Source organism: Coloeus monedula, assembly GCF_965178545.1.
Source record: "Coloeus monedula genome assembly, chromosome: 8".
Classification (NCBI taxonomy): Eukaryota; Metazoa; Chordata; class Aves; order Passeriformes; family Corvidae; genus Coloeus; species Coloeus monedula.
The window spans coordinates 24,861,102-24,871,882 of NC_138788.1; the positions used below are offsets into that span (position 1 = coordinate 24,861,102).

General features: G+C 60.3%; 1 protein-coding gene across 1 annotated transcript in view; it reads left to right on the plus strand.

Annotated features, from left to right (window-relative positions):
• The window catches only part of SLIT1 (slit guidance ligand 1), a gene marked incomplete at both ends in the record, with an annotated part of 59,372 nt that extends 48,914 nt beyond the window's left edge, over positions 1 to 10,458 (plus strand). Inside the window, 19 exons of the mRNA XM_082286143.1 lie at positions 89 to 232; positions 350 to 516; positions 1,574 to 1,706; positions 2,807 to 2,875; positions 3,259 to 3,330; positions 3,553 to 3,624; positions 3,915 to 3,986; positions 5,510 to 5,673; positions 6,006 to 6,130; positions 6,361 to 6,458; positions 7,117 to 7,256; positions 7,635 to 7,728; positions 7,902 to 8,039; positions 8,500 to 8,737; positions 8,825 to 8,955; positions 9,047 to 9,201; positions 9,272 to 9,560; positions 9,912 to 10,123; positions 10,214 to 10,458. Of these exons, the coding sequence (XP_082142269.1) occupies positions 89 to 232; positions 350 to 516; positions 1,574 to 1,706; positions 2,807 to 2,875; positions 3,259 to 3,330; positions 3,553 to 3,624; positions 3,915 to 3,986; positions 5,510 to 5,673; positions 6,006 to 6,130; positions 6,361 to 6,458; positions 7,117 to 7,256; positions 7,635 to 7,728; positions 7,902 to 8,039; positions 8,500 to 8,737; positions 8,825 to 8,955; positions 9,047 to 9,201; positions 9,272 to 9,560; positions 9,912 to 10,123; positions 10,214 to 10,458 (2,758 nt within the window). The remainder of the gene's footprint in view (positions 1 to 88; positions 233 to 349; positions 517 to 1,573; positions 1,707 to 2,806; positions 2,876 to 3,258; positions 3,331 to 3,552; positions 3,625 to 3,914; positions 3,987 to 5,509; positions 5,674 to 6,005; positions 6,131 to 6,360; positions 6,459 to 7,116; positions 7,257 to 7,634; positions 7,729 to 7,901; positions 8,040 to 8,499; positions 8,738 to 8,824; positions 8,956 to 9,046; positions 9,202 to 9,271; positions 9,561 to 9,911; positions 10,124 to 10,213) is intronic.
• Between the last annotated feature and the right edge of the window lie 323 nt (positions 10,459 to 10,781).

Consider the following 10,781-nt stretch of genomic DNA (forward strand, 5'->3'; position numbering starts at 1 on the left):
GGTGGGCACAGCCCGGGCACTGCTAAGGTGGGTTTCCCCCATGGCGCCTGCCCGTGTTGTAGGTGCCCTTGTTCTCTTCCCTCTGCAGAATGCTGAGGAACAACCGCATCAGCTGCATCCACAACGACAGCTTTACAGGGCTGCGCAACGTGCGCCTGCTCTCCCTGTACGACAACCAGATCAGCACAATTGCACCGGGTGCCTTTGACACGCTGCAGTCCCTCTCCACACTGTATGTCCTGGGCTCCGGGGGGATGCTCCCAGCCTGTCCGCATGATATGGGAGGGCTGCAGGTCCCCTTGCCTGGTGGCTGTTTGGGTGCTGCCCTTGTGCTCCTTCCCATGTGCAGGAACCTGCTCGCCAACCCCTTCAACTGCAACTGCCAGCTGGCCTGGCTGGGGGACTGGCTGCGCAAGAGGAAGATCGTGACAGGGAACCCTCGGTGCCAAAACCCCGACTTCCTCCGGCAGATCCCACTCCAGGATGTGGCTTTCCCCGACTTCAGGTGTGAGGAAGGTAACTCGTGGGCCTTGCGGTGCTGAGGGTGAGGGGAGACCAGGCTGCTCCTCCCAGGATGATACTGTGCTCCTTGTCCCAGCACCATCCTTGCCACCAGGATGTGCCCTTGGCAAGTTCAGGGGGCTCCATGAATGCCCTCCCCTAACAATACAAAAGTGTCCCTTCCTGGTACCCAGCCCTTGGGGCTGCACTTAGATATCCACTCTGGAGCCAGGAGAGGGGTTTGCAACCACTGCACCTTGAGGCTCTTGTATGTAGGTGAGTCTGTGCTGGCAAACACTGTGCCCTGGGTGCTGACAGGAGCAGATGTGGAGGCAAAGCCCACTGGAATTCATCCTGCTCCTTCCTGCCTTCCCTTCTAAGCCTTGCACATGCACCAGAGCTGGGCAGATGGAGCAGACGGGGAGTGTGCGTGGGGAAAAAACCTTTTTTTATATATTTTTTTTTAAATTTAGAGCAGCTTTTGAGCCCTCCGGAAAATATTTACAAACAAATCATCCTTTCTTCTGCTTTCCCTCCTCCACCACGTCAAAGACTGAAGGGTTGTATCCTGCGCCTTTCCTAACGGTGTGAGATAGCATACGGTTGTCCCAGGGATGCCTCTCCTGCAGGATTCCAGCGTCATGGCAGGGAGGGGGAGCAGTGCCAGCTCCTCTGGCTGCTCAGCATAGGCTCAGCTCCATCTAACCTGTGTCTGGGAGATGGATGAAGGAGGTTGTTTCAGGAGGATTTGCAGGGCTGAGCCCCTTCTTCTGTGCCTTTACCTCTGTTGTCCCTGTGACTGCATTTTTGCATGAAAATGGTGAAAATCAGAGCAGCCTTGAGCTGGTGGTATCCACACCAGTGGGGGCAGGCACTTTCTGGGTGCAGGAGCAATTCCTGCACTGCTAACTCCTCACTGCTCTTGCCTGCAACATCCTGTTTTGGAGGCAGGGGAGAATGGTTGGCATGGGAGGGGAGCCATCCTAGGCAGGCACAAGGCATTGAATCTGGCCTCACGTGATGCCCAAGGGCTGGACCCTGGTGATTTAGTGGCTTTCCATGCCTGGTGCAGGTAAGGAGGAGACCAGCTGCATCCCCCGGCCCCAGTGCCCGCAGGAATGCACCTGCCTCGACACTGTTGTCCGCTGCAGCAACAAGCACCTCAAGGCCCTGCCCAAGGGGATCCCCAAGAATGTCACAGAGCTGTGAGTAGTGGGCGAGTACCCAAGCTCTCCCCCTAACCCTCCATCTACTTTACAGCTTTGGGTGAGGGGCTTCTGCTGTGGGGTTGTAGTTGTCAGGGCAGAGACTCCTGGGCTCCTCCCCACACCCCCCTTCTGGCCTGGTAGTGGGAGTAGGACCCCCAGCCATCCAAGGGATCCCATCCAGCCCCAACACCAGCAAGTGGCTCAGCAAGAGTCTCTCTTACAATTCAGGGCTATCAAGGGTATTGTGCAAGAGGTGTTGTCACCCAGCAGCTGGGACCCTTGTCTTTGGCCCTTGGGAAGGGACAGCAAGGGACAACCACCCCCTGCAGCTGTGGTCCCCACGCAGCCATGCAGCTCAGGGCTCTGTGGTTCCCAGGAGCCTGCCATCGGCAGCAGGGACAGGGGCACTCTGCCTCTGCCATCCCCTCTCACCACAGCTGCAGGGATGCCTTGGCAGTGCCAGCCCCAAGCACGTGGGCAATGGGATGTGGTTTGCCTGGGGTCAGCCACCCGTCACCATGGGTGTCAGGGAGATACCCACGCAGCCATGCCAGAGCTGGATGTGCAGGCTCCGTGATGCCCATCGCTGCAAAAGCGGCTCTGTACCCCTCTGGGATGAGCGATGGCAGCAGGTCCTGTGCGCAGGGGCTGCAGGCACTGGCTGGGCACAGATATATATATATATATATATATATACCTACCACCCCTGCACACCCCCCCTCCGCTGTCTTGCACACTCCTCCTCTCTCTGCATCCTCCGCCATCTCTCACATGCTCACACATGCCTTGGGAGCACTTACAGCCTCCCACGCTCACATCGCATGTGTAAATGTGGCACGTGGCTGGCTGTGCTTGCACGCGTCGGCTGCTGGGAGAGCATCCCCAGGGACGTGCCTCCAAACCCAGGTGTGCTAATGCACTCACACTCTAGCTCCCCTGCCAGCTTAGGAGTCCCCTGAGAGCACCTTGGGCCCTGGGTCCAGGAGGGAGGTCATGCTGGAGATGCTTCTTGCAGCCCTAAGCCCATGAAAGGGGGGACAGAGGGAGGGATCTCCTGCTTCTCATTCACCCCAAGGTGCTTTTGTTGTCCCTTGCAGCTACCTGGATGGAAACCAGTTCACTCAGGTCCCGGGGCAACTCTCTACCTTCAAGTATCTGCAGCTTGTGTAAGTAGCCGGGAGCAGGAGCTCAGGCAGCTGGAGGCATTGCTGGAACTTGTGGGTGAGGGCAGGGGCTGTCTCTGTGGTGTGTGATCCTGAGGAGGGGTCTGGCAGTGTTAGGGGACCCCTGACATCCCTCTGTGTCCCCCCCTCTGCTCTGGAACACAGCTGGCTGGCAGTGATGCTCAGCCTCTGGCTGCTCACCACCTGGCATGGAATAGAGGGGGGACAAGTGGTATTGCTGCCATCACCCTGTGCGACAGCCCTGCTGCTCCCTTGGAGGCTGTGCTCTGCTGCTGTTTGCACCCCATTGCAGCTGAGCAGGCTGGGGAGCAGGGAGAGGGGACAGGGCCCAGCTGGCTCCAAGACCTGGGGTTTCTGTTTTCCAGCGATCTGAGCAACAACAAGATCAGCTCCCTGAGCAACTCCTCCTTCACCAACATGAGCCAGCTCACCACCCTGTAAGTGCAGTCCCTGCAGTGCCACATGGGGCTGCTGCCCAGCTGAGCCGTGTGGGCTGTTCTAGGGGACCCCAAAGCCTGGGGGGTGCTGGGGACACCAGGGTCTCCACCCTTGGCCTGGGTGAAGCTGTGGTTTGAGATGCAGCTCACGCAGGGGCAGCGTGTAGCCCAGGGCGGGTTCCTTGCAACACACACAGCTGCGTTGCCTGCTTCCCTCCACAGGATCCTCAGCTACAACTCCCTGCAGTGCATCCCTCCGCTGGCCTTCGAGGGCCTCCGCTCCCTGCGGCTGCTGTAAGTACCGGCCCATAGCCCTGCTCACAGCCCTGCTTGGCTCCTTCTCTGCTGCTGCCTGTGTCCCCTGTGCCTGCTTGGAGCTGGGTGCAGGCAGGTGGGCAGGGTAGAGGCTGCAGAAGGAGCACAGGAAGGTTCATATGCTCTCGGAGCAGACGGTGCATTTGCTACAGTGACACTGTGGTGGGGGTCCAGTTCTACCACCCACACCTGGACCCGTGGGGTGGGGCTGCAGTCCTTGCTGCCCACCTTGGAGCCCTGGGCATCAAAGGACCTTGTGTTCTCTTCAGGTCTCTCCATGGCAATGACATTTCCAGCCTCCCTGAGGGCATCTTCGCAGATGTCACCTCCCTGTCCCACCTGTGAGTATCTCCTCCCACTCCTCGGGGCTCGGGGCTGGATGCAGGCTCCATAGACCTTTAAAAACCACTGGGCTGAGCTTGGCTTCCCTGGAGGGTGAGCTGCCTTCTTCCGTCTTCTCTGGGCTGGTACCTGTGACATCATTTGTTGGATAGCGCTGTGACCTGCTGCCCATGCTCAGGCTCAGATCCAGATGTGCCGCTGAGTCTCCCAGTGCTGCTGGGATGTCCCTATGGTCTTAGGTAGATGTGGTGTAGGATTCTTCCCCAACCCACCAGATCTCTGGGGTCCCCCAAGATGTAGGTCAAGCCATGCAAAGTAGTGTCGCAGCTGTGGTTTGCCAGGGACTGCTCTGACACACACCAGCGTGTTGCTTGCCTTCTGCCAGTGCAGTTCCCTGCAACAGCCCCCCAGTCTGTCATCAGGTATCCTCCTGCCAGTGGTGGTGTTTCAGCCCCTCTTTGAGTGAGCCTGCACCCCAGGAGCACTGCCCTATACCCACCACCCGGGGCCAGGGTTTAACTTTGCTCATAGTGTCTTTTTGGTCCCCTCCCTGTCTCTGCTAAGCTGTTCCCAGCTGCCTGCTCCTGGCATCCTGGGGGTCTCAGGCTGTTCTGTCCGTCTGCAAAGAGCATCTTGATTTCCAATCCTGGCCTCCTTGTTTTTTGGGGAGCAAGACTGCTTGCTCTGCTCCAATTTCCCTTGGCTGTGCTGCCTTCACTGCTGCCAGCCGGCACTGCTGGCTCCCACAGGCTGAGCTGTGCCACAGCCAGTGCTGTGGGTGCTGTAGGACTGGGTTTGTCAGCCCCAGCAGATCTGCTGTCCCTACTGCCTGCCCTCTGGGCTGCCATCTCCTTCCTTTGTCACATGTGTTGGTCACATCAGCCCTCCATCACTGCTGACCTTTGCAGTCAAGGAGGATTCAAAGAGACACCCAGGCCCTCCGCCTCCCACAAATTCCACTGTTTCCGTACCCTTCTCTGCTGTGGAGCAGAGCAACCCTCCATCCTCCTCCTCCTTTCCCAGAGCAATTCTTCACTTTCCCCCAATGCTGTCTGCACAAGCTCTGGCCGTGACCCACTGCTCATTCCCACCAGCCCACTCCTGTGTCTCTGTCCTGCAGGCTTGTGTGGCAGAGCCCAGGCTGGCCCTGCAGCTCCCATGCAGGTCCTGTTATTTCTGCATGGCCTCAAGGTACTCTGTCCAGTTTGCTGGCCCCAGGCAGCTTTGCCCATGTACTGGAGAGGGACTGCTCAGAATTTCTGTGTGGGCAGTGGAGGAGAGCCCGAAGAGGGCAGAGCATGAAGCACTGCATGGGCTGTGGGTCTGGCAGCAGGGTGGTCTAACTGGGCAGCATTGTGGGGCTGTGTGTCCCAGTCCTCCCATTGTGAGCAGCACCTCTGGTGGGTCCAGAAATGGAGGAGGACTGTTTTGCCCATCATGTGGCATCCCGGTCAAGTGACAGAGTTGTGCCCAGTTCCCTCTGTGTGGCAGCAGGTGCGATTTTGCCCCTCTCCTCATGCAGAGCCATCGGGGCCAACCCCCTGTACTGCAGCTGCAACCTGCGCTGGCTCTCCAGCTGGGTCAAGACGGGCTACAAGGAGCCAGGCATTGCCCGGTGCGCTGGGCCCCCCGACATGGAAGGAAAGCTGCTGCTCACCACCCCTGCCAAGAAATTTGAGTGCCAAGGTGAGAGGTGCCCACGCTGTCTATCCATGCCCTCCCCTGGGCACCCAGCAGAGCAATGCTTTGTGAGTCTGGCTGGCTCCAGGCTTTCATCTGTTGAGCTGCCTTGTGGAGGAGGGGGAGCAGGATGCTTCCATCCTCTTACCTGCCTGGTGGCACATCCCTGGTGACTGAGCAAACTGGTGGCTGTCCCACTGCCTGGTGCACAGCCCCTTGGCAGGACAGGCTCTGCTCCCAGCAACAGCTGAGGCTTTGCCCCCACATCGGTGCCCACAAATGACGTGTCCCCATCACTCCTTGCACTGATGGTCATCTCCGTGCCTCCCGTCCCACAGGCCCACCCGCCCTGAGCGTCCAGGCCAAGTGCAATCCCTGCCTCTCCAGCCCCTGCCAGAACCAGGGCACCTGCCACAATGACCCCCTTGGCTCCTACCGCTGCGCCTGTCCCAGTGGCTACAAGGTACCCTGGTCCCTACAAGGTACCCTGATCCCAGGGGTCCCCAGTGCCTGGGGACATGTCCCTGAAGAGGGCAGGGGAGCAGAGCAGGGCCTCTGCCATGCCCCTGGGGCTTGCTGTCTGCGGGTCCACCCACCCTCCCTGTGTGCCACAGCATCCTGCTGAGAGGGATGGGGAGAACTGGGCGGGTGCTGTGGCACCCTCCTCGCTCCCACTTTTCCGTCCTTCCCCAGGGCAGGGACTGCGAGGTGGCACTCAGTGGCTGCTCCTCCAACCCCTGCGCCAATGGGGGAACCTGCCAGCCTCAGGAGGGGGAAGGAGCTGGGTTCAGGTGAGTGCTGGACAAGAATCCATGAAAGGTGGATGCTTGGGCAGTAGCAAGGGACCCTGGCATCCCATGGAGAGAAGTTCTGATACTTCTTTCACCTCCTGCATGCTCCCTTGGGCATATAGCTGGGACATTGCATTCACATGGGAGCTCCAGCTCATGTTGTCTGACTTCACCTCCCCATGCCCTCAGCCCAAAAGGCTCCTAGGCTGAGGTCAGTGGCGGAGAGGAGGGTACCAGCACCACAGGAGGACAGGGAGGTAGAGGGATTTGGGACTGGGAGTGGTTGCTGTGGTCCTGGAATCGCTGCTGCTCCCTGCTGGGCTGCCTTACCCTCACAAAACCCTCACTGCCCTGAATGCTTTAGGCCACTCTGGGAATCAGGCTGCAATTAAGAGCTGAAAATAGTTGGCAGGCTGGGGTGAGGAGGTAGGCTGTGCAGCCCCTCTCCGAGCTGACAGGCCTTTCAGCCTGTTGTCGTGGCAACACAGCATCCTCGGGCACTACCCCTGTGCCCAGCATTTGACAGGAGGACACCAAACCCAGCTCTTGGTGTGCATGTGTGCTCTGTGCCAAGGTCCTGTGCTGATCATTTTGGGGGAGCCACCCCAAAATATTCCATTTTGTTTTCCTCCTTGACACTGCCCCAACCCTGTGGCAGGTGCCTGTGCCCATTAGGCTTCGAGGGCCCAAGCTGCCACACCACCAGCGACCCCTGCAAGGAGCACAACTGCGAGAATGGGGGCTCCTGTGTGCCCAGTGCCACCAACTACACCTGCCTTTGTCCTGCCCACTACACAGGTACCTGGAATGGGGCCCAGTCATCTCCAAATGTCACAGACCTGGCACCAGAATGTGCCCAGTGCTTCTACCTACCCATGAGGGCTAAACAGCTCCTCTGCCTGCTGTCTCAATGCCCATTGCCATGGCCTCTGGGTTTAGCTGTCTTGAGTTTGGGTACACCCAGCTGAACCCCACATCCTGGGATGCCCTCAGTTGCCTGGCTCAGGTGGGAGCTGCCTCCAGGGGAGCAGAGCCCTGTGTCCATGGGGTGCAAGCTGTGGGCTTGGCAGCTCCCTGCCTTAAGCTGAGTCCCCCAGGGGTTCCTTCTGACCCAGGGGGACTGGGGCTGCTCCTCTGGTCCTGGAGCTGCTGGGCACCCCTTCTTCTGCCTTGCAGGGGAATTCTGTGAACAGCCTCCCAATTTCTGCTCAGCCGAGCTCAACCCCTGCCAGCATGACTCCACCTGCATCTCCACCAGCCAGGGGCCCAGGTGAGCCCCCTCCTCTCCAAACCCGCTTTTTCTGGCTGGCTGGGGGTGGGGTAGATTTGCTTTTTGGGGACTGCAGTGAGGGGCATGGAGAAGGAGGTGACAGGAGGAGGAGCAGGCATCCACTGGTGCAGGGGGGAAGGAAGGGGCAGCCTCGAGCCCCCTGCCTACCCCAGGTGTGAGTGTGCACCCGGCTACGTGGGGAGCAACTGCAGTGAGGACTTCGATGACTGCCAGGACCACCGGTGCCAGAACAACGCCCGCTGCCTGGATGAGGTGAACGGCTACTCCTGCCTCTGCACCGAGGGCTACAGGTACCACCAGGAAAACATGGGACACCTGGGGTAGTGGGGATGGTTATGTGTTGCTGTGCAGAAGGGACAAGTCCTGGCTGCCAAGTCCGTCCACCCACCCATCCACCCATCCACCCATCCACCCACCCACCCACCCATCCACCCATCCATCCATCCACCCATCCACCCACCCACCCATCCACCCACCCATCCACCCATCCACCCATCCATTCTCAGTGTGAGGGGAAGGAGTGAGGCTGGGAGTGTGTGTCTCTAGGGGTGGAGGCTGGGGAGAGCCAGCATCACTGGGGAGGGACCCCAGGGTACAGCTCAGCATCCAGGCATCCCTCTGATGCCAGTGTCTGGAGAGCCTCCCCAGGGACCCCAAATCAGGGGGATGCTGTCAGAGCCCTATGGGGCAGTGGGCAGGATGTAGGGTGCTTTCCCAGCTCCCAGCCCAGCAGCACCCTTGGCCCCACAGTGGCCAGCTCTGTGAGATGCCACCCCACACCGCTGGCCACCCTGGCCTCTGTGAGCGAGCCGAGTGCCAGAACGGGGCCCCATGTGTGGAGCGGGGTGCCCGCGCCCTTTGCCAGTGCCTGCCTGGTTTCGGCGGCCCCAAATGTGAGAAGCTGCTGAGCGTCAACTTCGTGGACCGTGACACGTACCTGCAGTTCACTGACCTTCAAGACTGGCCCCGGGCCAATATCACCCTTCAGGTGAGGGCTAGGGGGGCGTGGGCGCATTGAGGGATGGCACTGTGGGTCTGCCCCAGGGATGTGGGCTCCCACCTCTCTCTCTGGCAGGTCTCCACGGCTGAAGGCAATGGCATCCTGCTGTACAACGGTGACAGTGACCACATGGCTGTGGAGCTGTACCAGGGCCATGTGAGGGTGAGCTATGACCCTGGCACCCACCCCAGCTCGGCCATCTACAGGTACCTGGCACCCCTTCTCCACTCACTGGGGACCTCCACCCCCATTGCTTTGGCCTGGGGGCGTCCCTGGTGACCCAGCCATCCCCGCCAGTGCTGAGACCATCAACGACGGGCAGTTCCATACTGTGGAGCTGGTGACCTTTGACCAGATGGTGAACCTGTCCATTGATGGTGGCAGCCCCATGACCATGGACAACTCGGGCAAGCACTACACGCTGAACAGTGAGGCTCCCCTCTACGTGGGAGGTAGGACATGGACTGGGTGATGGAGGGCATGAGGGGCATCCGGGTGCACTGACGGTCCTGCTCTCCCCAGGAATGCCTGTGGATGTCAACTCGGCTGCCTTCCGCCTCTGGCAGCTCCTCAATGGCACCAGCTTCCATGGATGCATCCGCAACCTCTACATCAACAACGAGCTGCAGGACTTCACCAAGACGCGGATGACGCCGGGGGTGGTGCCAGGCTGCGAGCCCTGCCGCAAGCTCTACTGCCTCCACGGCATCTGCCAGCCCTCGGGCACCCAGGGCCCCGTCTGCCACTGCGAGCCTGGCTGGGATGGGCCCCACTGCGACCAGCCCCGCGGCGGTCCCTGCCAGGGGCACAAGTGAGTGCCCTCACCCCATTGTCTGCCCGACCCGCCCCTCCCACTGGCTGCCCACCCTGCCCCATGGCTGGTTCCTGGTGCTGTGTCGTGGCAGTCCTGTGCCATCACAGTGGTGCCGTGCCACAGCAGTGCCCTGCCATGCCACTAGCACTGAGATGTGCCAGGCTGTTCTGTGCTGGTGGTGCCATGCCAGAGCCACACCTGTGCTGTGCCATGATGGTTGTACTGTACCAGGTGGTGCTGTACCAGTCCCAGTGCAGTACTGGTGCTGAGCCATGCCGTGCTCAGTGCTGGTGGGCTGTGCGTGCTGGTGCCACGCCAGCAGGTCCTGACAGCACCGTGTGCCCACAGGTGTGTGCACGGGCTGTGCTTGCCCCTTGACGCCCTCTCCTACAGCTGCCAGTGCCACGAGGGCTACCAGGGTGCGCTCTGCAACCAGCCTGCCGAACCACCCGACCCCTGCCGCCACCAGCCCTGTGTCCATGGGCACTGCCATCTCACCCCAGGTGGCCAGCCCACCTGCGAGTGCCACGATGGCTACACTGGAGCCCTCTGTGACCAAGGTAGGTTAGGTGCTGAGGAGGTGGGTGTCCAGGGAGGGCAGCCCTATGCCATGACACCAGGCTGACCGTTGCTGTCCCACTGTCCCACAGAGCCAGAGTGCCGCGGGGAGCCGGTGCGGGACTACCACCAGGTGCAGCGGGGCTACACCATCTGCCAGACGACGCGGCCGGTGGCCTGGGTGGAATGCCGGGGGACCTGCGGTGGCCCTGACGCCAGCTGCTGCACTGGGCTGCGGCTCCGGCGCAGGAAATACGCCTTCGAGTGCAGCAACGGTGCGACCTTCGTGGAGGAGGTGGAGAAGCCCAGCAAGTGCGGCTGCAGCCAGTGTCTGTGAGCAGCCACCGGCCCTGCAGAGCCGGGGGGCTGGCGGGGAGACGCCCCCAAGCCAAGGACCTCACTTTGCCCTGCGGGCATGATGCTGCTCTCTGGGTGTTCCGAACTGCAGCTGCATCTGAGGAGCCCAGCAGAGGGTAGAGCTGGTGCATCTAGAAGGTTGGGAAGGAAACAGAAAAAAAAGAAAAAGAAAAAAAAAAAAAGGAAAAAAACCCCACAAACAAAGCAAATGTGTAGATAGAGAATTTTTTTAAGAACTGCAGCTACACAGATGTGTGGATATGGAGTGGGAACCCTGCCCAGCTGCCCCATCCTCTCCCTGTG